At 44.8% G+C, this 27,854-nt stretch overlaps 1 protein-coding gene across 1 annotated transcript in view; it reads left to right on the plus strand.

Annotated features, from left to right (window-relative positions):
* vwc2l (von Willebrand factor C domain containing 2 like) overlaps positions 1-23,332 on the plus strand; it is a 36,505-nt gene extending 13,173 nt beyond the window's left edge. The window contains exon 4 of the mRNA XM_078227731.1: positions 23,181-23,332. Coding sequence (XP_078083857.1) covers positions 23,181-23,332 — 152 coding nt within the window. The remainder of the gene's footprint in view (positions 1-23,180) is intronic.
* Positions 23,333-27,854: the final 4,522 nt, after the last annotated feature.

Consider the following 27,854-nt stretch of genomic DNA (forward strand, 5'->3'; position numbering starts at 1 on the left):
CCGGGAATCAAACTTGTGTCTCTGGTGCTGTGAGGCAGCAGTGCTAACTACTGTGCTGACTTCCAGCAGGACAAACTTCATTCCTTCGAAGATGGATTCCATCCTCACCAGCACCTGCTTTCAGTCTGACTTGATTTGTGAGTTTTTGAGTCTGAATGCAGCAAGGCCATCTACCCTTTGTATCAGCTCGCACCTGATGTTCAATAGGGCTTAACCTGGGCCCCCTGAACCTGTGGCAACCTGGTCATATGGGCCTGTCACTGAGCAAAGGTCACACCATCTCCCCTCCTAGTCCATTCCAGGGCTTTTTGTTTTACCTTAAATTAAAAGAGACAGTTTAAAAGATAACTGTCTTATAAAGTCTCACATTTGTGACACTACGTCTTTGACCACGGTTTTGATCACCTTTCCTAATATCTGCTCCTGTCGGTTGGTGCCTGCCAGATTTTGTCAGATAGTGCGCTTTTGAAACATCTTTTAATACGGTAAAGGTGCTTTATAAATGCAAGTTGTCATAGTCAAAAGAGAAAATGCTGGAAAATCTCAGCAGGTCTGGCAGCATCTGTAAGGAGTGAAAAGAGCTGACGTTTTGTGTCCAGATGACCCTTTGTCAAAGCAAGTTGTTGTAGTTTTGTGGTGACAATGAAAATTATTCTTCAAGACAATATGGCTACTCGATAACTGTGTTTGGTATAGTTTACATAATGTTGCTGTATATTGAGAGGTTTGATTTGATTTATTATTGTCACATGTATTAGTATACAGTGAAAAGTATTGTTTTTTGCGCGCTATACAGACAGAGCATACCGTACATAGAGAAGGAAACGAGAGAGTGCAGAATGTAGCGTTACAGTTATAGCTAGGGTGTAGAGAAAGATCAATTTAATGCAAGGTAGGTCCATTCAAAAGTCTGATGGCAGCAGGGAAGAAGCTGTTCTTGAGTCAGTTGGTACGTGACCTCAGACTTTTGTATCTTTTTCCCGACAGAAGAAGGTGGAAGAGAGAATGTCTGGGGTGCGTGGGGTCCTGCTTTTCTGAGGCAGTCGGAAGTGCAGACAGCGTCAATGGATGGGTTTGGTTTGATTTGATTTATTATTGTCAAATGTATTGGTATATAGTGAAAAGTATTGTTTTGGATCAAAGATAGTCAAAATATGTGAATAAAGGTGTGTGTAAAAGACAGGTGAACCTGCATTAACAAACAGTATATAACAAGTGTGGAAAATCAGATTATAAATTCTTCTAACTTCTCAACTTGTGTTAGATTTTTATTTCATGTATTAATGAGGATTGCTATATGATAAAGGACCTTGCCAGTTTTTAATTCTTGCAGGGGATGTAGACATCACTGGCAAGGCCAGTTCCCATTCCTAATTGCCCTTGAACTGATTGGCCATTTCAGAGGCAGTTAAGAGTCAACCACATTGCTGTGGATCTGGAGTCACATGTAGGCCAGACCAGGTGAGGTCAACAGATTTCCTTCCCTAAAGGATATTGGTGAATTAAATGGGTCTTTAAGGCAATCGATGACAGTTTCACCGTCACCATTTATTATTGGCCAAATTCAAACTCCACCAGCTGCCCTGGTGGGATTTGAACCCATGTTCCCTCCCCATTGTATTTGCCTCAGTCTCTGGATTACTAGTCGAGTGATGTTACCACTATGCCACCCGCAATCTCCCCTGACCTCCCATTGATTATTTCTCTCGTCAGCAGTTGTGCTTTAGGTCCATTACCATGAACGTTTTAACATAAGTCACCATTCAAGCCCCACTCCCCTACACAGAGGAAGCAGATTTAGCAGAAACTGGTGAATGATTTTTAAAATCCTGGAATGCAGATGAGCTAGAAAATAACTGGAAGGGAATATTGTATTTCTTTTTCCCCTTTGCTGATAACCTATATCATGCATAGTCTTCATCCAGTGAGGATAGAGTTAATGCTTCTGGATTGATTTTTAAAAATGGAACACTCTCTGTGTCTAATTGAAGTGGTATGTACGAGTGATTCTGAATTATCTCCAAATCACAAAGACCCATTTCTCTACAAATTGGTATAGTCGCTTGTAGGTAGCTTTCTGCCTGCTTCCCTTCATACTGCTAGATGACTAGACTAATTGGTGTTGTGGATTCACTCCCCCCCCACTGCACCCCCACCAATTCCCATCTCCGTTCCCCCAACCCAAAGTATTCCAAATTTTGACCTGCTTGTTCTGCCACATAATCACAAATAAGGGCCCTTAAACCTTCGCTGTCTATTTCCAATTCGACCAGAGTCTTCTCCAGCTGCTAGCCGTTTTAATGTCACCTGTAATTTTTATTAATAAAGCTCCATAAGTGGTTCCAAGATCCGACTGACATCAGTTGCAGTTCCATTAGATTTTGCTGTCAAAGCAACTTTGAGGGTAATTGCACTCTCAGTATTAATGTGTAAATGATACAGCAACTTCAGGTGAGGAGGAGATTCATACTTAGATGGGAATGCCCTTGAAGTTGCCGAGTGAGTTGCAGTGCTTCACCATTAGTTTAGTTAAAATGACATCTCCTGCCTGACATTTACTTAAAGTCATGCAGGCACTGTATTTGCTGGCTGATATAAGCTAAACTTGCCAACAAGTTAAGCCCTGTACCTTTTAAACAATGTAATAAATGGTGATTACTATCATTCAACCTCTCTGGTGCTGAAAAATAACTTCTATAATTGTAGGGACTCATTCCCTCAAGCAAACAGTTGAGATTTAAAAATATAAACTTTAACATTTTTAAACACTTACGTTGCTTTCCTTTGCCTCTTTTCTCTCTCTTTAAGCCAGTCTTTTCCCATTTTCCACTTTTTGTATCTGATTTGACATTGAATTCACCCACACAAATATACATTTCCTTCTGTTCCCTCCATCTGATTGATTAAGAAGATATTGGACCCTGATCACTCGTGCTCCAGATGTCCTGTTTTCCTCACTGCGCCACTATCAGCTCATACTTTTAAGCAAACATGTTTTGAGGTTAAGGGGACAGCGACAAGTCTTAACAAATTGCAAATGTTATCAGAAGCCAAATTCTGGGCCCAATGTCTCTAAGTGTGATAGATAGAATTAAAGGGGATGGGGTTTAACTGTTGTTGCCAAATGTTAAGATATTTCAAGGCCAGAATTTTATGGCCCCGATGTCGTGTATTTCCCCCCAATGGATGCAGGGGCATTTAAATTGCCATTTCCTTAGACAGGACTGTTATATCCCCCCGGGCAGGAGGGGACCATAAAACCCTGTACCAATGAACACATGGCAACTTACTGATGACCTGGTTTGTCTTGGGGATGTCTGACATCCTGCTGGGATGCACATTGGAGGGGGTAACAGGGAGGAGTCTGGGATTAATGTGTAACCAACTCATTGTAGGTCATTTTTAGCAGCAAAAATGCAGCTTGGTTGCACCATTCTTTAAGGAAGCCCCACTAAGTGGTCCCCTTGTTTCTACAATGATAGATAATGTATTGTTCATAGTCTTGATTTCTTTTGTGACACCGAGACTTCAACAACTTAGAGACCCCGCTCTGCAATCTCAGAGTGGCATGGATTGTTTTGATTCCTTCCAAGTTCAATTGGTGATATGTGGGGAAGAAAGCTCAGCAAAAGGAGAAACATTTGCATCTATGAATCAATTTCCACAACCTGAACACATCCCAAAACACTTCACTACCAATGAAGCATTATCTGAAGTGTAGCTACTGCTGTAATGTAGAAAATGTGTCTGCTCATTCGTGCACAGTAAGCTCCCACAAATAAAAATGTGATAATAACTGGATACTATTTCTTTAGCTGATGTTAATTGAGGGATAAACATTGACTGAGACAGCAGGGAGAACTCCCTATTTCCTCTATGAAATTGGTGGACAACAAAAATTGATGGAGTTACAGATAGTGAAGAGGATTGTCAGAGGATACAGCAAGATGTAGACCAGTTGGAGACTTGGGTGGAGAAATGACAGATGGAGTTTAATCCGGACAAGTGTGAGATAATATATTTTGGAAGATCCAATGCATTTAGGAATTATACAGTAAATGGTAGAACCCTTAGGAGTATTGACAGGTAGAGAGACCTGGGTGTACATGTCCACCAATCACTGAAAATGGCAATACAGGTGGATAAGGTAGTCAAGAAAGCATACAGCATGCTTCTCTTCATCGGTCGGGGCATTGAGTATAAAAATTGTCAAGTCATGCTGCAGCTGTATAGAACCTTAGGCCTCATTTAGAATATTGTGTACAATTCTGGTCGCCACACTACCAGAAGGATGTGGATGCTTTGGAGAGGGTACAGAGAGGTTTACCAGGATGTTGTCTGGTCTGGAGGGTATTTGCTATGAGGAGAGGTTGGATAAACTCGATTTGTTCTCTGGAATGACGGAGGTTGAGGGATGACCTGATAGAGGTCTACAAGATTATGAGTGGCATGGACAGAGTGGATAGTCAGATGCTCTTTCCTAGGGTAGAAATGTTAAGTAGTAGGGGACGTAGGTTTAAAGTGCGTGGGGAAAAGTTTAGAGGAGATGTGCGAGGCAAGTGTTTTACACAGAGGATGGTGAATGTCTGGAACGTGCTGCCTGGGGAGGTGGTGGGAGCAGGTACAGTTGCGGTATTTAAGGGGCAACTATATGAATACATGAGTAGGATGGGAATGGAAGGATAGGGACTCTGTAACTGCATACAGTTTTAGTTTAAGCAGGCATCATGATAGGCGAAGGGCCTGTTCCTGTGCTGTACTTTTCCTTGTTCTTTGAAATAGAATTATCTTTATGTCCATCAGAGTGAACTGAGGAGACCTCAGTTTAACATCGTATCTGAAAGGCAGCACCTGTGACAGTGCAGCACTCCCTCACTACTGCACTGGAGTGTCAGCCTAGATTTTGTGCCCAAGGCTTTTGGAGTGGGACTTGAACACACAAAGCTATGATTCAGAGGAATGTTTCTTTCTATTCATTCATGGGATGTGGGCTTCACTTGCTAAGTCACAATTCATTGCCCATCCCTAATTGCCCTTCAGAAGTTGATGGTGAGCTGCCTTCTAAAACTGCCTCAGTGTATGAGAAGTCGCAGATGGTGCAGAACATTGTGTAATCATTGGCAAACATCCCCACTTCTGACCTTATGATGGAAGGAAGGTCACTGATGCAGGAGTTGAAAATGATTGGACCTAGGACCTTACCCTGAGGAACTCCTGTCGAGTTGTCCTGGAGCTGAGATGGTTGACCTCCAACCGCCACAACCATCTTCCTTTGTGCCAACTCTCCAATCAGTGGAGAGTTTCCCTCTGATTCCTATTGACTCCAGTTTTGATAGGGCTTCTTGATGCCACACTCGGTTGAATGCTGCCTTGATGTCAAGGATAGGCACTCTCACCTCACCTCTGTTGTTCAGCTTTTTTGTTCAGGCTTGAACCAAGGCTGCAATGAGGTCAGGAGCTGAGTGACCCTGGCGAAACCCAAACTGGGCGTCACTGAGTAGGTTATTACTGAGCAAGTGCTGCTTGATAGCACTGTTGATGTCCATCACTTTACTGATGATGAAGAGTAGACTGATGGGGCGGTAACTGGCTGGGTTGGACTTATCCTTCTCTTGTGTACATATTATACCTGGGCAATTTTCCACGTTGCCAGATAAATGCCAGATGTTCCCTGGAGTTTTAGCTGTTCCAGAGACGGCAGTCGAGATATTTCATATTCCCCAAATACTGGTTCATCCTTACACTGTGAGATGGTCACACTTAGTCCCCTTATTGAGGTCCATGTGTAACTAATATTGATCACGATATTGAATAGTGTCCAGGATTTAAGTGTGCATAGTCAGATGTTAAGTTGCAGGCTGAGTTTGTGGCCATAATCATAAAGTGTGATCTCACAGTTCATAATACCCAATATCCTCATGCTTGTCCTGAGTGCGACAACTACCTTCTTGAAGAATTGCTGTAGCCCTTGTGATATGGATAGGGAGGGAGTTCCAGTTCTTTGACCCAGCAACAGTGAAAGAATGGCGATACAGTTCCAAGTCGTTGTTCCAGTGGAGCAGCTAGAGTGGTGTTTTCAGGAGAGGAGAGCGAGTGGGTAAGAGGTGTTTTTAAATTACTCTATTTTTGGAGTGTTTTTGTTTCTCTAAGGCAGCTGGGAGGGTAAAGCCGGAAGTAGGCCCCAGTGACACCTGGGAAGTTTTTTTTTTCCTTTGAAAAGCAGGCCGCTCTATCCAGCGGGCAGCGTTGTGAGCAGGCGGCGGAGTGAGAGGGAGCAGAGGGAAGGCTGAAGGGCTTTGGCTCAACGGGCTTAGGTGGAAACAGGCGAGGCAGGGTAGGTTTAGTTCTTAGTTGTTTCCTGTGTTATTTGAAGAAAGGGGGAATTATGAGTGTGAGGCCAGTTTGTTGTTCTCGGTGTCGGATGTGGGAGGTCCTGGAGTCTCCTAGCCTCCCGGACGTCCATATCTGCGCCAGGTGCGTCGAGCTGCAGCTCCTAAGGGACCACGTTAGGGAACTGGAGCTGCAGCTCAATGCCCTTCATCTGGTCAGGGAGAAAGAGGAGGTGATAGAGAGGAGTTACAGGCAGGTGGCCACACCGGGGCCACGGGAGGCAGACAAGTGGGTCACAGTTAGGAAGGGGAAGGGGAAAGGTCAGGTACTAGAGAGTACCCCAGTGGCTGTGCCCCTTAACAATAAGTACTCCTGTTTGAGTGCTGTTGGGGGGGGACAGCCTACCTGGAGAGAGAGGGGAGGGGGGAAGCAACAGTGGCCGTGCCTCTGGCACAGAGTCCGGCCCTGTAGCTCAGAAGGGTAGGGAAAGGAGGAGGAAGGCAGTAGTGATCGGGGACTCTATAGTGACGGGGTCGGACAGGCGATTCTGTGGACGCGGTCAAGAAACTCAGATGGTAGTTTGCCTCCCTGGTGCCAGGATCTGGGATGTTTCTGATCGCATCCAAGATATCCTGAAGTGGGAGGGAGAAGAGCCAGAGGTCGTGGTACATATTGGTACCAATGGCATAGGAAGGAAAAGGGAAGAGGTCCTGAAAGGCGAATATAGGGAGTTGGGAAGGGAGTTGAGAAGAAGGACCACAAAGGTAGTAATCTCGGGATTGCTGCCTGTGCCACGCGACAGTGAGAGTAGGAATGGAATGAGGTGGAGGATAAATGCGTGGCTGAGGGATTGGAGCAGGGGGCAGGGATTCAAGTTTCTGGATCATTGGGACCTCTTTTGGGGCGGGTGTGACCTGTACAATAAGGATGGGTTGCTCTTGAATCCCAGGGGGACCAATATCCTGGCGGGGAGGTTTGCTACTGGGGAGAGTTTAAACTAGAATGGTTGGGGGGTGGGAATCAAATTGAAGTGACTGGGAGAGAGGAGGTTCGCTCACAAATAGAGAAAGCTTGTCGACAGTGTGAGAGGGAGGATAGGCAGGTGAGAGAAAGGGAGCGATCAGACCGAAGGTTTGAGATGTGTCTATTTTAACGCAAGAAGTGTTGTGAACAAAGTGGTTGAGCTTAGAGCGTGGATCACTACTTGGAAATATGATGTGGTGGCCATTACAGAGACTTGGATGACTCAAGGAGAAGACTGGTTACTTCAAGTGCCGGGTTTCAGATGTTTCAGAAGGGACAGGGAGGGAGGCAAAAGAGGTGGGGAGTGGCACTGTTGATCAGAGATAGTGTCACGGCTGCAGAAAAGATGGACACCATGGAGGGATTGTCTCCGGAGTCTCTGTGGGTGGAGGTTAGGAACAGGAAGGGGTCAATAACTTTATTGGGTGTTTTCTGTAGGCTGCCCAATAGTAACAGGGATGTTGAGGAGCAGATAGGGAAACAGATCCTGGAAAGGTGTAATAATAACAGAGTTGTCGTGATGGGAGATTTTAATTTCCCAAATATTGATTGGAATCTCCCTAGAGTAAGGGGTGTAGATGGGGAGGAGTTTGTTAGGTGTGTTCAGGAGGGTTTCTTGACACAGTATGTAGATAAGCCTACAAGAGGAGAGGCTGTACTTGATTTGGTATTGGGAAATGAACCTGGTCAGGTGTCAGATCTCTCAGTGGGAGAGCATTTTGGAGGTAGTGATCATAATTCTATCTCCTTTACAATAGCATTGGAGAGAGATAGGATCAGACAAGTTAGAAAAGTGTTTAATTGGAGTAAGGGGAATTATGAGGCTATCAGGCAGGAAATTGGAGGCTTAAATTGGAAAGAGATTTTCTCAGGGAAATGTACAGAAGAAATGTGGCAAATTTTCAGGGAATATTTGTCTGGAGTTCTGCATAGCAATGTTCCAATGAGACAGGGAAGTTATGGTAGGTTCCAGGAACCGTGGTGTACAAAGGTTGTAATGAATCTAGTCAAGAAGAAAAGAAAAGCTTACAAAAGGTTCAGGGAGCTAGGTAATGTTAGAGATCTTGAAGAGTATACGGCTAATAGGAAGGATCTTTAGAAGGAAATTAGGAGAGCCAGAAGGGGTCATGAGAAGGCCTTGGCAGGCAGGATTAAGAAAAACCCCAAGGCATTCTACAAGTATGTGAAGAGCAAGAGGATAAGACGTGAAAGAATAGGACCTATCAAGTGTGACGGTGGGAAAGTTTGTATGGAACCGGAAGACATAGCCGAGGTACTTAATGAATACTTTACTTCAGCATTCACTATGGAAAAGGATCTTGGTGGTTGTCGTGCAGACTTGCAGTGGACTGAAAAGCTTGAGCATGTAGATATTAAGAAAGAGGATGTGTTGGAGCTTTTGAAAAGCATCAAGTTAGATAAGTCGCCGGGACCGGATGAGATGTACCCCAGGCGACTGTGGGAGGCAAGGGAGGAGATTGCTGAGCCTCTGGCGATGATCTTTGCATCATCAATGGAGACGGAAGAGGTTCCGGAGGATTGCGGATGTTGTTCCTTTATTCAAGAAAGGGAGTAGAGATAGCCCTGGAAATTATAGACCAGTGAGTCTAACCTCAGTGGTTGGTAAGTTGATGGAGAAGATCCTGAGAGGCAGGATTTATGAACATTTGGAGAGGTATAATATGATTAAGAATAGTCAGCATGGCTTTGTCAAAGGCAGATCATGCCTTACGAGCCTGATTGAATTTTTTGAGGATGTGACTAAACACATTGATGAAGGAAGAGCAGTAGATGTAGTATATATGGACTTCAGCAAGGCATTTGATAACGTGCCCCATGCAAGGCTTATTGAGAAAGTGAGGGGGCATGGGATCCAAGGGGACATTGCTTTGTGGATCCAGAACTGGCTTGCCCACAGAAGGCAAAGAGTGGTTATAGATGGGTCATATTCTGCATGGAGGTCGGTCACCAGTGGAGTGCCCCAGGGATCTGTTCTGGGACCCTTACTCTTTGTGATTTTTAGAAAAGACCTGGATGAGGAAGTGGAGGGATGGGTTGGTAAGTTTGCTGATGACACAAAGGTTGGAGGTGTTGTGGATAGTGTGAAGGGATGTCAGAAGTTGCAGCGAGACATTGATAGGATGCAAGACTGGGCGGAGAAGTGGCAGATGGAGTTCAACCCAGATAAGTGTGAGGTGGTTCATTTTGGCAGGTCAAATAGGATGGCGGAATATAATATTAATGGTAGGACTCTTGGCAGAGTGGAAGATCAGAAGGATCTTGGGGTCCGAGTTCATAGGACGCTCAAAGCAGCTGTGCAGGTTGAGGCTGTGGTTAAGAAGGCGTATGGTGTACTGGCCTTCATCAATCGAGGAATTGAATTTAGGAGTTGTGAGATAATGTTGCAGCTATATAAGACCCTGGTCAGACCACACTTGGAGTACTGAGCTCAGTTCTGGTCGTCTCATTACAGGAAGGATGTGGAAGCCATAGAAAGGGTGCAGAGGAGATTTACAAGGATGTTGCCTGGGTTGGGGAGCATGCCTTATGAGGATAGGTTGAGTGAGCTCGGCCTTTTCTCCTTGGAGAGACGAAGGATGAGGGGTGACCTGATAGAGGTCTATAAGATGTTGAGAGGTATTGATCGAGTGGATAGTCAGAGGCTTTTTCCCAGGGCTGAAATGGTTGCCACAAGAGGACACAGGTTTAAGGTGCTGGGGAGTAGGTACAGAGGAGATGTCAGGGGTACGTTTTTCACTCAGAGGGTGGTGGGTGCGTGGAATGGGCTGCCAGCAACGGTGGTGGAGGCGGATTCGATAGGGTCTTTTAAGAGATTTTTAGATAAGTACATGGAACTTAGTAAGATAGAGGGTTATAGGTAAGCCTAGTAATCGCTAAGGTAGGGACATGTTCGGCACAACTTTGTGGGCTGAAGGGCCTGTATTGTACTGTAGTTTTTCTATGTTTCTATGTTTCTAAGTCAGGATAGTGAGTGGTTTGCAGGGGAACTTGCAGGTGATGGTGTTCCCGTGTATCTGTTGCCCTTGTCCTTCTAGATGATAGAGGATTTTTTTAAAAAATCATTTATGGGATGTGGGCATCGCTGGCTAGGCCAGCATTCATTGTCCATCCCTAATTATCCTTGAGAAGGCGGTAGAGAGCTGTTTTCTTGAACTGCTGCCACCATAGGCTACCACTGTAGGTACACCCACAGTGCTGTTTTAGAGTGAATTCCAGGATTTTGATCAGGATATGAGTTTGGAAAGTGCTGTCTAAGGAGCTTTGGTGAGCTTCTGCAGTGCATCTTGTGTGGATGGTACAGACTGCTACCACTGTGTGTCAGTGGTGGAGGGAGTGAATGTTTAAGGTGGTTGGATGAGATGTCAACCAAGTAGGCTACTTCGTCCTGGATGATGTTGATCTTCTTCAGTGTTGATGGAGCTGTGCTACTGGATGCTAAATTCCCATATTTGATACAGCCAATGTATTGTCAGAAGGGAAAAGTAAAGGAGTAAGTCCTGTTGTGAGGTGCAGAAAAACGCAGCGTAACAAATGATCTGAATCATTATCCATTATGCAGTTATCTTCTAATTGACACTTTTTGGAGGTGATCAGTAATTTTATGGCCTTCACAATCTATATCACTGAACTGAAACTCCAAGTGAATAATTCAAATATTTGCAATGACGCATTGCTGGCAAAGAGTTGGCAGCAAGCTGTATTACTGCACAACTCATTCAATGCTCCATCCAGAGCTGTGTAACTCAAAGACTAAATGCTGTTTCCCACCAGAGATAGCAGAATCCTGGCTACGTTGGAAAAGATGTCTTCACTTGCCTTAGTATTTAGATTATCCGTCTTCCATAGCCACAGAAGAATGATGAACCTTCCCATCACTAGTGGGACCATTTAATATTTACAACGGTCATATGTTTACAGAGTGTTAGTGATAGCATTAGAAAGAGCATGTGGCACATTTGAACAGGAAGGACTGGATACATGACAGCAATTACAAAAAACTAATCTAATCACCAGCTTCAGGTGACATTGTAAAACGAGAGCAGCTTAGAAATATGGTGCCTGCTGAACTTTGAGATTAGATTACTGCCTTGCAATCTCTTTCTAGTGACTCTTATTTCTTGTATATGTATTGTAATATTGTAATATGCAGTGTTTGAATTTGCTGTGGATGTTTCTGTCTATCGTGTACAAGGAGAGACTATGTTCCACCTGCACTCACACAGGAAGCTTCGCAGTTGTGACTTTATTCAGGGCTGATTGGAAAGAATTACACAGAGTGTACAGTCACTCAGCCCAACTGCTCTCCACTGCCGGTGTTTTAGCTCCACACAAGCCTCCACCTGACCTAATTCATTTTACTCTAACAGCATATCACTCCTTCGGTTCCTTTCTCCCACGTGTGAGTATCCAGCTTCTCCTGAAAAACGTCAAAGATTATTACAGCAGCTAGTCCCAGTGGTAGCAAGTTCCACATTCTGTTCACTCTCCAGGTACGCATGAACAAGGAGCAGGAGGAGGCCATTCAGCTCCTTGAGCCTGCTCCGCCATTTAATAAGGTCATGGCTAGATAGTAACCTCAAATCTACATTCTGCCTGCACCCAATAACCTATCATCGCCTTGCTTACCAAGAATCTATCCACCTCTGCCTTAAAAATATTCAGAGAGTCTGCTTCCACTGCCTTTTCAAGAACAGAGTTCCAAAGGCTCGCAATTCTCTGAGAGAAAAAATTTCACCCCATCTCCTTTTTAAATGGACAACCCCTTATTTTAAACAGTGACCCCTAGTTCTAGATTCTCCTACAAGTGGAAGCATCTTCTCCACATCCAACCTGTCAAGGATCTTTTGTTTCAATCAAGTCACATTTTACTCTTCTAAACTCCAGCGGATACAAGCCAAGCCTGTCCAACCTTTCCTCATAAAACAATCCACCCATTCCAGGTATTAGTCTGGTAAACCTCCTCTGATCTGCTTCCAATGTATTTATATCCTTCCTGAAATAAGGTGACCAGTACTGTATTGAGATATGGTCTCACTGGTGCTGTGTATAACTGAAGCATAACCTCCCTACTTTTGTAATCAATTTCCCTCACAACAAATGATGGCTGGAATTCTCTATCCGTTCACACCCTGCCGCTGCTGCCGGTGAGAAGCTGGCATGCAGCTAAATCCCTTTCACTGCAGTGGGACTGGAGAAACCCAGCTGCGAGCGAGGTCAGAGAATCTAGCCCAATAACATTCTGTAAGCTTTCCCAACCACTTGCTGTATCTGCATACTTGCCTTTTGTAACTCATGCACTAGGACATCTTCTGCTCTGCAATCTCTCACCATTTTGATGAAATACTTTTTATTCTTCCTGCCAAATTGGCCAATTTTATATTTGCCACATTATACTCCATTTGCCAGATCTTTGCACACTCACTTAACCTATCTATATCGCTTTACAGCCTACTTGACTCACTTCACAATTATCTCTCCGACCTTTGTGTCATCAGCAAATTTGGTAACCATCCCTCCATCCAGATCATTTATATAAATTGTAAACAGTTTTAAAGGTTTCTTCTGAATTTCTTATTGCATTTATTAGTGACGACCTTGTGTTCATAGCCCTTTATTTTCGGAAGCTCCAAAACACTTTCCTTTTGCAACGCAATTCTAAAGCCAGGTGACTTATAACAGTCCCCTTATTTCTGTAGTTGGCTCACTGAATTAATGTGCTCTAAACATTAGATAGATGGGCGGCACGGTGGCACAGTGGTTAGCACTACTGCCTCACAGCGCCAGGGATCCGGGTTCAATTCCTGGCTTGGGTCACTGTGTGGAATTTGCACATTCTCCCTGCGTCTGTGTGGGTTTCCTCCGGGTGCTCCGGTTTCCTCCCACACTCCAAAGATGTGCGGGTTAGGTGGATTGGCCATGCTAAATTGCCCCTTAGTGTCAGGGGTTATGGGAATAGGGCCAGGGTGAGATTGTGGTCGGTGCAGATTCGATGGGCCAAATGGCCTCCTTCTGCACTGTGGGATTCTATGACTTGATGAGTAGGAAATGGAACACTTAATCAGACCATGGATATGAACATACTGGGCAGGATATTACAGCCTCGCTCACCCCGAAACTGTAAATTCCCGCCCGAGGTCAACGGACCTTTCCATCTTCTGCCCCTCATCCCCTCCGATTCCCGCGGTGGGCGGAACAATAAAATTCCGGCTACTGAGTAGATCTGTTAATGATGAAGAAATTGCAGTCGATGATTTTACCTGATCACGGAACAGACCCAGGTCCCCCTCCTCAAATTCACAGTGAAATATGGAGCATTTCGTCTATTTTATATTTGAAGGCCATTCATTTTTAAAGACCATTATTTTTATTGGGTGATGGCAATATGGATATGACACAGGCTGAGAGACGGAGAGAACTAGGCAATGATTGTTTATCAGGGTGGGAGAGCCATGTGGCGGGGTCCACCAGGGTTCAGAATCAGAACCAGTGTTCTGTTTGGTATTTAAGATACTTGGCATAAAAAAGCCAAGGGAGAGATGAGGAGATTTTTTTCACACAGAGAGCTGTTATGATCTGGGACACAGCCTGAAAGGATGGTAGATACATCCAGCCAGCCCTGCTGTTCCAAAACCGGGCCTCCATTGATAAATGACATCCCAATCTTCGTAATCGTTTACCCGCCCCCCCCTCTCAAAAAATGCTCCCCCTCTCCCCCCCCACCCCCTCCCCCCCCCAGCCCTCACCAAAGAGAGGCAACATTCCCTCCCGCCCACAAAGAATGGTAACCCCCCCCCACCACACACCTGGGAATGACCCAACCCGAACCCCCATCACACTCAGACCCTCACTCAAGCTCCCCTCTCCCCTCAGGGTCCCTTCAGGCCATAGTGAAGAAGAAGGCTTAGAGCGGCCATTTTCAAAAAGCATTTAGTGACAGCCTCAGCTGTGAATGCATCTGAAGTGGTTTCATTGATCCTAACCACAAGCTAAGCCTGACTGACAGTTTGTGGTTTCTGCTTTCAAAAGGAGCAAGTGAGAGCTGCTTGAGAATCTGAGGAGGAGGGGGCAGGGGCTATGTGGGATCTGAGGGTGAAAGTATCACGCGGGTTAAAAGGTGTAGGGGGCCTGAGTGGGGGTTTGAGGGGGGGCTATGTGGGCGGTGTCACCCTCTGCCTGCATGGTGTGGTGAGGGGGAGGGGGATACCCTCTTTGCTGAGAGGCTGGTGGTGCCCCCAGACCTTTGGGATCCAATGCACCAGGTCCACGACTGTGAAGAGCTGGAATGAATCCCGCCGGTACCAATCCAGTTGGAGGGGCAGCTGCAGAGCGGGAGGCCATTGAATCGGCCTCCAAGCATGCCAATGACATGGTAAATAGGCTATTGGATTCCCGCCCGCTGTACGCGATTGGATTCTCGGCCAGGGATGAGGGCATCGTGCTTAAAACACGATTTCACACTGACGCCCAATTCTCCAAATCATTGCAATTCACGATCGGGCCCAAAGAATCCCCCCATTGAGTTTTCCAACACGGAATGAGGCCTTTCGGCCCATCGTGTCTGCACCAGCCATCAAGCACCTATCTATTGTAATCCCATTTTCCAGCACTTGGTCTGTAGCCTTGTATGCTATGGCATTTCAAATGCTCATCTAAATACTTCTTAAATGTTGTGAGGTTTTCCTCCTCTATCACCCTTTCAGGCAGTGAGTTCCAGATTCCTATCACCCTCTGGGGGAAAACGTTTTCCTCTCATCTATAAACCTCCTACCCCTTAAATCTGTGCCCCCTGGTTATTGACCCCTCTGCTAAGGGGAAAAGTTTCTTCCTATCCACCCTTTTTATGCCCCTTATTATTTTGCGCACCTCGATCAAGTCCCCCCTTGGCCTTCTCTGCGCCAAGGAAAACAACCCCAGTCTATCCAGTCTCTCTTGATAGCTGAAACGCTCCAGCCCAGGCAACATTCTGGTGTATCTCCTCTGCACTCTCTCCAGTGCAATCACTTCCTCTTTATAGTGTGGCAACCAGAACTGCAGAACACTCTAGCCGTGGCCTAACCAGTGTTTCATAGAGCTCTTAACCTCAGTTAATAAAGGCAAGTATCCCACATGCCTTCATCACCACCTTATCTACCTGTCCTGCTATCTTCAGAGATCGATGGACATGCACATCAAGATCCCTCTGATCCTCTGTACTTCTTAGGGTTTGATCATTCATTGTATATTCCCTTGTTAGTCCTCCCAAAATGTATTACTTCACACTTCTCAGTGTTAAATTTCATTTGCCACTGTTCTGCCCATCTAACCAGCTTGTCAATATTGTCCTGTAATCTAAGGCTTTGCTCCTCACTATTCACCCCATCACTAATTTTTGTGTCATCTGCGAACTTACTGCTCATTCCTCCTACATTCACGTCCAGATCATTAATGTACACTACAAATAATAAGGGACCCAGCACCAATCCCTGCGGAACACCACTGGACACAAGCTTCTAATCACAAAAGCAACCTTCAACCATCACACACTGCCTCCTACCATGAAGCCAATTTTGGATCCAATTTGCCAAATTGCCCTGGATCCCATGGGCTCTTACTTCTTCATCAGCCTCCATTGGGACCTTGTCAAAAGCCTTACTGAAGTCCATGTAGACTACATCAACTGCACCGCCCTCATCTACACACCAGGTCACCTCCTCAAAAACTTCAATCAGATTTGTAAGACATGATCTCTATTTGACAAAGCTATGCTGACTATCCTTGATTAATCTTTGCCTCCCCAAGTGGAGATTAATTCTGCCACTCAGAATTTTTTCCAATAGTTTCCCTATCACTGTAGTTAGACTCACTGGCCTGTAATTTCCAGGTTTTTCCCTATTTCCCTTCCAGAATAATGGTACCACATTAGCTGTCCTGCAGTCCTCTCGCACCTCCCCTGTGGTCAGAGAATATTTGAAAATTATTTTCAGAGCCTCTGCAATCTTCTCCCTTGCCTCCCACAGCAGACTGGTTAGGTTCATTGGCCATGCTATAATTCTCCCTCAGTTTACCTGAACAGGCGCCGGAGTGTGGCGACCGGGGGATTTTCACAGTAACTTCATTGCAGTGTTAATTAAACCTACTGGTGACACTAATAAATAAACTTTACATCTCATCTGGGCTGGGGATTATCCACTTTTACAACTCATCTCAGCCTCATCTCTCCCTTCCTGCCCACCCCCCATAACCCTTCATTCCACCTCTAATCAAAACCTATCTATCGCCACCTTAAATGTATTTAGTGTTCCAGCGTCCACTGCACTCTGGGGTAGAGGATTCCACAGATTCACAGTCTTCCTCATTTCTGTTTTAAATCTGCCACTCCTTAGTCTAAAATTATGGCCTCTTGTTCTAGAATGTCCAACAAGGGGAATCATTGCTCCACGTCTATTCTGTCAATTCCCTTTAGCGTTTTTATACTTCAATTAGATCTCCTCGCATTCTTCTAAATTCCAGAGAGTATAGGCCTCAACTGTTCAATCTCTCTTCATAAGACAAACCCCTCATCCCTGGAATCAATCTAGTGAACCTCCTCTGAATCACCTCTAATGCAACTACATCCTTCCGCAAACAAGGGGGCTAAAACTGGGTGCACTATTCCAGATGTGGTCTCACTAATGCCCTTTACAATTGCAGTGACACTTCACTACTTTTATACTCTGTTCCATTAGCAATGAATACCAAAATTCCATTTGCCTTCCCTATTACATGCTGCACCTGCATGCTAACTTTCTGTGATTCATGCACGAGGACATCCAGATCCCTCTGCACTGAAGCATTTTGAAGTTTCTCTCCATTTAGATAATAACTTGCCTTTTTATTCCTCCAGCCAAAATAGATAACCTCAGACTTATCCACGTTAAATTCTATCTGCCAAATTTTGGCCACTCACCTAACCCATCCACATCCATTTGTAAATTTCTTACTTCCTCATTGCAACTTGCTTTCCCACCTATTTTAGTGTCATCTGCAAAGTTAGCTATAGTACCTTTATTCCTGCATGCAAGTCATTAATGTAGGTTGTAAATAGTTGGGGCTTGCGGACTGAACCATGTGGCACACCACTAGTTACATCTTGCCAACCATTTATTCCCACTCTCTGCTTTCTGTTCGTTAGATAATTCTCTATCCAAGCTAAAATATTACCCGCAATCCTGCGAGATCTTACCTTGTGTATTAACCTTTTGTGTGGCACCTTATCAAATGCCTTCTGGAAGTCTAGATACTCTACACCGACAGGACCCCCATTATCCACTTTGCTTGTTACATCTTCAAAGAACTCCAGCAAGTTAGTCAAACATGATTTACCCTTCATAAAACCATGCTGGCCTTGATGGATTTCATTTTAACTTTCCAAATGTCCCGTTACTACTTCCTTGCACATGAACTCTGTTTTGGACAGGAGGTGAGATCATTTCAAAGGCACTCATTTCTCCTCTCAGCACCCGTCCATAAACAGAAAGATGTTCCAATTTTGTTTCTCCCTTTATAAGCGGTAGTGTATTTCCCAACTTTTCAGTTTTGCTGTAATCCAATTGTCTATTAATAACCCCACAGCAAACTCACAATAGGATGAACTCAAAAGGTTAGTTTATTTGCACACACTTAAAATGCGGGAAGTGGGTCACAAAGTTGCTTCCTTTACATTCATACAGTAAAAAAGGGATAGTGAAAATAAAGATTTAAAGTGCAGAGATAACAGAGAAATTAAACGTTTCACCTCATTCCAGAGTCCAAAGTCAAAATCCAATGAATATTCCTTCATGGAGATCATTAGGCTGAAAACCAATGCTGTATTAATCACTTTTCCAGTGGTGTTGACTTCAGAGGATGAGGCAGGCATGCAGAGATGAATCAGTCCTGTAGGCAATGGTACAAAATCTCCTGTGGCAGCACTGTAGGTGGGGCTAGTTACCCAATCCCAGCAGAACACCTTGTCTGTGAGGCTGCCAGTCAGATGATGAAAAGGCAGACCAAAACTTTACAGTTCAGCAAGGCAATATCACTGGTTCCACAAGCAAGAGGCCTATGTTAAATGACTCCACCTTTCTACACTATCTTTGACAAAGGACATGGACCTGAGTCCCAGGAATTGTTAAATCTCTCAGCCATTAGAAATTGAAAAGAGGGTTGCAGGGCTCTTTGAGCAGGTTGCCGTTGGCCAGCTTGGGCTCTGAAAATGTTGATGACTTTTGTATAGACTTCTTTGAATTCTTTAATTCATTTGTAGGTTGTGGGCGTCGCTGGCTAGGCCAGGATTCCTAATTACATAGTTACCCTTGAGAAGGTGGTAGTGAGCTGTCTTCTAGAGCTGCTGCAGCCTATGTGGTGTAGGTACACCCACAATGCTGTTAGGGAGGGAGTTCCAGGGTTTTAACCCAGCGACAGTGCAGAAATGGCGTTATCTTTCCAAGTCAGGATGGTGAGTGACTTGGAGGGGCATCTCCAGGTGCTGGTGTTCCCATGTATCTGCTGCCCTTGTCCTTCTAGATAGTGGTGGGTGTGGGTTTGGAAAATGCTGTCAAAGGAGCCTTGGTGATTTCCGTAAGGAGTTTCACAACACTAGATTAAACACTAGGTCTTCGCTCACCTGATAAAAGAGCAGCGCTCTGAAAGTTTGTGATACCAAATAAACCTGTTGGACTTTAACCTGGTGTTGTGAGACTTCTTAGTGTGCCCACCCCAGTCCAACGCCGGCATCTCCATATCTTGATGAGTTCCTGCAGTGCGTCTTGTAAGTGGTAGACACTGCTGCTATTGAACGTCGGTGGTGGAGGGAGTGTATGTTTGTGTATGTGGTGCCAATCAAGCGGGCTGCTTTGTCCTGGATGGTGCCGAGCTTCCTGAGTGTTATTGGAGTTGTGCTCATCCAAGCAAGTGGAAGAGTATCCTATTACACGTCTGACTTGTGCCTTGTAGATTGTGAACAGGCTTTGGGAAGTCAGGAGGTGAGTTACTTATTGCAGGAATCCTAGCCTCTGACCTACCCTTATAGCCACAGTATTTATCTGACTAGTCTGGTTGAATTTCTGGACAATGTTAACCCCCAGGATGCTGATAGTGGGGGATTCAATGATGGTAAGGCCAATTTGATCGGGGCAGCCCACAGAGGGGCATTAGTGTCTTTTCAGAGATAACGATATGTGAGTTTCCACAATACTATCAGGTAGTTTCCTTAGTTTGGGGTCATGGACAGACATAGATTCAGCCAGTTTAGGCCTTTGTTCTGTTTGATATGTTTAAAGATAGCACTGAGCATATCTATATAAAGAAAGTGCAGGCTAAAGTCTTAGCCCGTCGCAATCCACTCCAAATCGTAATGTTTAGATATCTGTCTATATTAGAGTATCTTATCACACGTCTGACTTGTGCCTTGTAGATTGTGAACAGGCTTTGGGAAGTCAGGAGGTGAGTTACTTATTGCAGGAATCCTAGCCTCTGACCTACCCTTATAGCCACAGTATTTATCTGACTAGTCTGGTTGACTCAGAAGAACTAATAAAATAGTGTAGAATAAAAATGTTTCCATTGAATAGACCATCAAAATTACTGTTTCGTTAAATATGCTAAATATATTTTCGGTTAGTTGATCTGTGTATCATTAAATTGCTAAAGAGTAAAGACCTATTTACACACATAAACCATGTCTGCATTTTTATTACACCACCCAATTAAGATACTTATAGTTACAAATGCTACAGTAAAGTAATGATAGAACCCTACAGTGCAGAAGGACGCCATTCAGCCCATCAACCACTGACCACAATCCCACCCAGGCCCTATCCCCATAACCCCATGCATTTAGCCTAGTCAGTCCCCCTGACAATAAGGGACAATTTAACATGGCCAATCCACCTAACCTATCTTTTGACTTTGGGAGGAAACTGGAGCACTCGGAGAAAACCCACGCAGACACGGGGAGAATGTGCAAACCCCACACAGACAGTGACCCAAGTCGGGAATCGAACCGGGTCCCCAGTGCTGTGAGGCAGCAGTGTTAACCTCCATGCCACCGTGCCGCCCGGGTCTTAATTTAATAAAGTGCTTCAGGCAGTTGAAAGCATTTGCTGAAACTCAAGATAAACTTGCGTCCCCAAATCATTGGCCTGAGGTTTGACAGATGTTGGCCACAATCTTCCATCCTTGATCGCGGCTGGCATTTTCTGGTGCCGCTGACAGTGAGTGGAGCTTTGGTTTGAATACCAATTCTCCATTCTTGCTCGCAAGGGGCTCCCCTCACGGAGGGTGGAATTTTTTGCTGGCAGATTTTTTCCGCCGAAGTTAGTGGACGTCGCAATGGCTTGCTGCATTTCCCAGCCTTTCTGCAGCAGGTCCATAAAAGAACAAAGAACAGTACAGCACAGGAAACAGGCTCTTCGGCCCTCCAAGCCTGTGTCGCTCATTGGTCCAACTAGACCATTCGTTTGTATCTCTCCATTCCCAGACAGCTCATGTGACTATCCAGGTAAGTCTTAAACGATGCCAGCGTGTCTGCCTCCACCACCCTACTTGGCAGCACATTCCAGGCCCCCACCACTCTCTGTGTAAAAAACGTCCCTCTGGTATCTGAGTTATACCTCACCCCTCTCACCTTGAGCCCGTGACCCCTCGTGATCGTCATCTCCGACCTGGGAAAAAGCTTCCCACTGTTCACCCTATCTATACCCTTCATAATTTTGTACACCTCTATTAGGTCTCCCCTCATTCTCTGTCTTTCCAGGGAGAACAAGCCCAGTTTACCCAATCTCTCCTCATAGCTAAGACCCTCCATACCAGGCAACATCCTGGTAAAGCTTCTGTGCACTCTCTCTAAAGCCTCCACGTCCTTATGGTATTGCGGTGACCAGAACTGGACGCAGTACTCCAAATGTGGCCTAACCAGCGTTCTATACAGCTGCAACATCAGACTCCAGCTTTTATACTCTATACCCCATCCTATAAAGGCAAGCATACCATATGCCTTCTTCACCACCTTCTCCACCTGTGCTGCCACCTTCAAGGATTTGTGGACTTGCACACCTAGGTCCCTCTGTGTTTCTATACTCCTGATGGCTCTGCCATTTATTGTATAACTCCCCCCTACATTAGTTCTTCCAAAATGCATCACTTCGCATTTATCTGGATTAAATTCCATCTGCCACCTCTCCGCCCAATTTTCCAGCCTATCTATATCCTGCTGTATTGTCCGACAATGTTCATCGCTATCCGCAAGTCCAGCCATCTTCGTGTCATCCGCAAACTTGCTGATAACACCAGTTACACCTTCTTCCAAATCATTTATATATATCACAAATAGCAGAGGTCCCAGTACAGAGCCCTGCGGAACACCACTGGTCACAGACCTCCAGCCCGAAAAAGATCCTTCGACTGCTACCCTCTGCCTCCTGTGGCCAAGCCAGTTCTCTAACCATCTAGCCACCTCTCCTTGTATCCCATGAGCCTTAACCTTCTTAACCAACCTGCCATGAGGGACTTTGTCAAATGCCTTACTGAAATCCATATAGACGACATCCACGGCCCTTCCTTCGTCAACCGTTTTTGTCATTTCCTCAAAAAACTCCACCAAATTTGTAAGGCACGACCTCCCTCTTACAAAACCATGCTGTCTGTCACTAATGTGATTGTTCCGTTCTAAATGTGCATACATCCTGTCTCTAAGAATCCTCTCCAACAACTTCCCTACCACGGACGTCAAGCTCACTGGCCTATAATTACCCGGGTTATCCCTGCTACCCTTTTTAAATAACGGTACCACATTCGCTATCCTTCAATCCTCAGGGACCTCACCTGTGTCCAATGAAGAGACAAAGATTTCCGTCAGACGCCCAGCAATTACATCTCTTGTCTCCCTGAGTAGTCTAGGATAGATGCCATCAGGCCCTGGGGATTTGTCAGTTTTAATGTTACCTTAAAAACCTAACACTTCCTCCCTTGTAATGGAGATTCTCTCTAACGGGTCAACACCTCCCTCTGAGACACTCCCAGTCAACAAGTTCCTCTCCTTTGTGAATACCGATGCAAAGTATTCATTTAGGATCTCCCCTATTCCCTTGGGTTCTAAGCATAATTCCCCCTCCTTTGTCCTTGAGAGGTCCGACTTTTTCCCTGACAACTCTTTTGTTCTTAACATATGAATAAAATGCCTTAGGATTCTCCTTAATCCTGCCTGCCAAGAACATTTCGTGACCTCTTTTTGCCCTTTTAACTCCCCGTTTGAGTTCTTTCCTACTCTCTCTGTATTCCTCCAGAGCTCCATCTGTTTTCAGTTGCCTGGACCTAACGTACGCCTCTTTTTTCTTTTTGATCAGATCCTCAATTTCCCTGATATCCATGGCTCTCGAATCCTACCTTTCCTATCCTTCCTTTTTACAGGCACATGCCTGCAGCCTTATCAACTGTCCCTTAAAAGACTCCCACATGCCAGATGTGGACTTACTCCCGAACAGCCTCTCCCAATCAACGGCCACCAATTCCTGCCTAATCCGGCCTTAAGCCCCTTCTTCAGGTGAGTGGGAATTCTGTTCACAAACAGGGCATATAAAGACACCCAAGTTAGCCTTCCCCCAATTTAACACCCGACCCTTAGGACAACACTCGTCCTTGTCCATTACTAACAAAAATTCCCTTGTTGACTGAGCCTTTGTACATCTCCCAGCATTTTCCTTTTTTCTGTGTGTGTTTCAGATTTACAGTATTTATAAATGTGGAGTGAGTGGCCCCATGACTAATTCTCCGTGCCCTCCCCCGGTATGCCTGTTTACCTCTCCGTCTAGGTCCCAACTGTTTTGCAGGCTCGACAATAATCCCAGCAGGGAAGGAAGTGAAGGTGGATGACTGCACCATCTGCTACTGCTCTCAGAACGGAGACTGGTGGAAGACGGAACGACAGGCGACGTGCGTCAAACGCGAGTGTGAACGCCTGTGACCCGGGCGACACAGAACGACTGTTCCACTTTGAACTAACTGCCAGCAAAGCAGCACTTCAGTGTGCTGTACAGCCAAAAAAAAAATTGCCTAGCTCTACCCATTGCAATAGTCACCAGAAAATCTAGATTCCTGGTGCAAACACTGTTTGGTGAAACACTTTTTTTACATTGTCGATTGTCCCATTCTACTATTCTGGTTGAAAGTTAAATTAACGTCTTGACTGCTGATTACCGATATATTTTCGTTCTGCCGTTCTTACGTCTGTTGCTATCGCTTCTTTGTGTCACCTAAAGGATTTTTCCCCTGTCCTCGACTCCACTGCCTGTTTGCATTCACATTTTTGTGGCTGTTTGCAGACAAACTGTGATCCTTCTAGCAATTCCGAATTTAGTTCAGCTGTGACTCTCTCTGCACTTTGCCGTACGCTTCATCTTCACTTGACGATTAACGGAGGGAAGCTGTCACATGAAAAGACTGTTCATTTTATAGTCTGATACACTAATGTTGTGCCTGAACCTGTAAATGAGGATATTCTGATGAAAATAATTTACAATGTGGAATTCTAGCGCAACTGTACTTAGTGTGGCAAATAATCATATATTATAAAATATATTATTTTGTTAAATATAAATTGTGACATTCCGCAGAATTCATTCAGTTGTCTTTTTTTTACCCCCCCAGTGAGGTTGCAAAGATATCAACTGTTCACTGGTACAACTGTTAAGTACTGGATAATCGGAGGGAGAAAACCATCTGGATCTAATATTGATTAGTTTTTTGTTTGCAATGTGAATATTGTATATGTTGATCTACCACTGTACGTTGAGGCTCAGTAGGCATTTCCCCCTCTGAGTTGAAGAATCATGGGTTTAAATACCCTCCCCCTCCCCCAGGATTTCAGTGCAAAATCTGGACCAACATTCCAATGTGGGAGCCTTGTTCTGTCAGAGGGACCGTTCTACAGATGAAGCAAAGGCAGCTGGAGTTTATCCTGTGAGGTAGGTGACTCCCATTGAAGTCATTGCCAAAGAAAATCGGATGGCGTGTATGGCGCCCCCAATTATTTATTGTCGGTTCTGCAGACTCCAGAGGTTTTCTGCTCATCATTCCTTCCCACCCTAAGCACTATCAAAATCCATTGGTGATAACTGGTCACTTATCTCCTTGAGTGTGGGACTTTTGCTGTGTACAAAATGGCCGCTGTGTGTGCTGATGAACGAAATGTAACTCATTTCACTAGGTTAATGCGATCAGGTATTATTAAATGTAAGTCTTTTCTATGAGTTGCAATGGAGTCAGGTTTGGAAAGTGCTTATTTGATTGAGTGTAATCTCCTTTACAGATTTCCTCATAGAACATGCCAGATTATACTTAGGAAAATCCAAATGTGGTTGTTTTAATCTACTCTACCACTTAAATTTTTATTTTTGTCCTTTTGACTCTTTTCCAAACCAAACGTCAATCCTGAGCTCAGAATGTTTCCAAGGGCCTTCACTGGACGAGACTAGCTCTCCCTGCCCTAGGTGAAGCCCTGATTTGCCACTCTCTGTACCTTTGTTCACTCTCTTTCTGTGAGGCTTTAGTGCAATTTTAACCTAACTTGCCCGTTGCTAACAGATAGGGTTTGGGTGCGGCCCCTGTCTGTTGAAGCCACAAAAGCAACCGAGGCTACTGTTAGCAGCATGTCCATGACCCCTAACCTGAGAATGAACTTGCCCGGCCTACCTTTGTCAAGTTGGTGGACTGATCCGGGACCTTGATTTCCTGCCATAATCTTGAAGGGGAGGCGATGGCCTAGTGGTATTATCGCTAGACTATTAATCCAGAAACTCAGCTAATGTTTGGGGATCTGGCTTCGAATCCTGCCAATGGTGAACTTTGAATGCAATAAAAACAAAATCTGGAATTAAGGATCTGCTGATGACCATGAAACCATTGTTGATTGTCAGAAAAACCCATCTGGTTCACTAATATCCGTAAGAAGTTTAACAACACCAGGTTAAAGTCCAACAGGTTTATTTGGTAGCAAAAGCCACACAAGCTTTCGGAACCTTAAGCCCCTTCTTCAGGTGAGTGGGAATTCTGTTCACAAACAGGGCATATAAAGACACAAACTCAATTTACAGAATAATGGTTGGAATGCGAATACTTACAGCTAATCAAGTCTTTAAGATACTTGACTTTAAGATACTTTAAGATATGCCCTGTTTGTGAACAGAATTCCCACTCACCTGAAGAAGGGGCTTAAGGCTCCGAAAGCTTGTGTGGCTTTTGCTACCAAATAAACCTGTTGGACTTTAACCTGGTGTTGTTAAACTTCTTACTGTGTTTACCCCAATCCAACGCCGGCATCTCCACATCATCACTAATGTCCTACAAGGAAGGAAAACTGCTGTCCTTACCTGGTCTGGCCTATATGTGACTCCAGATTCACAGCAATGTGTTTGATTCTTAACTGCCCTCTGAAATGGCTTGGCAAGCCACTCAATCCCAGGATAATTAGGTATGGGCAACAAATGCTGGCCTTGCCAGTGACGCCCACATCCCATTAACAAATGGACAGGCCTGAAAATGGTCGATGCCTCCCCTCAGGGATGTCTAGTAGTTAGTCTCCCAAATATGACTGGGATGGTAGGGCTGAACTTTACCTCAATATATGTTTTCTATAGAAAACAACCTGTAATATAGTAATGACATCTTAAATTCCTCATAGGAGCATATTGTCAAGCACAATTTGTCACTTGGCCACATAAGTTGACGTCCAAAAAAGACAAGGCCCAACCCTTCCGGAGCGGCCTGACGTCTCCAGGAATTGAAGATTATCTTCCAGAACAGTGGTGTATGCAACCCTGGGGAAACATCACCGGGACATTAAAAATGATGTATTTTTTAATTTTTCTTTGAAGATTTCTCTTATCCAGTTACAAAAAGCTGAAAATGGGGATGACGAGAGTGTTTGGCTACCAGCTAAACATCGTCCCAACTGCGTAATGAGTCTTTTTGCTTTCTGATTGGTGTAGGAAGGGGGTACATCACAAGGATGGAGATGTTGGTTGATGAATGGCCAGGGGCAAAACCTGTGATGGAACCCCTGGCAATGCGTTTAATCACATTGGGAAGCCCAGAAAAAGGTGATTAAAAGCTTGGCCATGGATACTTTAAGGATCTTTTGAAAGGAAGAGAGAGATGGAGCAGTCCAGGGAGGGAATTCTGCAGCAGCTGTAGGCACAGCAGCTGTTGGTAGTGAGGAGAAAATAGAGGGTGCGTGAGGCTAGAATTCAAAGATACTGAGGTGTTGGAGGGTTGCTAATGCTTTCAGGGCAAGGCCATGGAGAAATTTGGAAACAAAAGTATAAACTTTCAAATGGGAGCTTTGCCGGGCCAGAGAAGTAATCAGGAAAGCTAAGAGAGTGTTATCATTTATTGTGAGGGGAATTTTTAGAAAATAAAGAATCCCTACAGTGCAGAAGGAGACCCTTCGGCCCATCGAGTTGCACCGACTCTCCGAAAGAGCATCTCACCCAAGACCACCACCCCCATTCCATCCTTGAAATCCCGCACATTTAGCACGGCCAATCCACCTAACCCGCACTTCTTTGGACTGTGGGTGGAAACCAGAGCACCCGGAGGAAACCCACGCAGACACGGGGAGAACGTGCAAACTCCACACAGTCACCCAAGGCTGGAATTGAACCTGGATCCCTGGTGCTGTGAAGCAGTTGTGCTAACCACTGTGCCACCGTGCTGCCCTTTGTTTTCAAAAGTAGGGAGGTTATGCTTCAGTTGTACAGTGCATTGGTAAGACCACATCTGGAGTACTGTGTACAGTATTACTCTCCTTATTTAAGATAAGATGTAAATGCATTCAAAGCAGTTCAGAGAAGGTTTGCTGGACTAATACCAGGAATAGACGGGTTATCTTATGAGGAGAGGTTGGAGAGGATTTGTATCCACTAAAGTTTAGAAGAGTAAGGCAACTTGAGTGAAATCTTTAAGATCGTGAGGGGCATTGACAGGATGGGTGGAGAGGATGTTTCCTCACGTAGGAGAATCTAAAACTAGGGATCCCTGTTTAACATCAGAAGGTCTCTCATTTAAGACAACGATGAGGAGAAATGTTTTCTCTCAAAGGGTTGAGAGTCTCTGGAACACTTTTCCTCAAAGAATGCTTCCACTCATTTCATCAACTAGCATAGAAAGAGGCCATTCAATCCATTGTACCTGTGCTGGCTCTATCAGTCCCACTCCCCTGCTCTTCCCCATAGCCCTGTCAATTTAAGTATTAAGTTCTGAAAGTTGCTCTTGCATCTTCCTCTTCCAACTTTTCAGGCAAGTGCATTCCAAATCATAAAAAACTCACTGTATAAGGAAATAGGAATTGATTCCCAGCGTGGGTCACTGTCTGTGTGGAATTTGCACGATCTCCCCGTGTCTGCGTGGGTTTCCTCCGGGTTTTCTCCCACACTCCAAAGATGTGTGGGTTAGGTGGATTGGCCATGCTAAATTGCTAAATTAGCATC

Source organism: Mustelus asterias, chromosome 14 (genome assembly GCF_964213995.1).
Source record: "Mustelus asterias chromosome 14, sMusAst1.hap1.1, whole genome shotgun sequence".
Classification (NCBI taxonomy): Eukaryota; Metazoa; Chordata; class Chondrichthyes; order Carcharhiniformes; family Triakidae; genus Mustelus; species Mustelus asterias.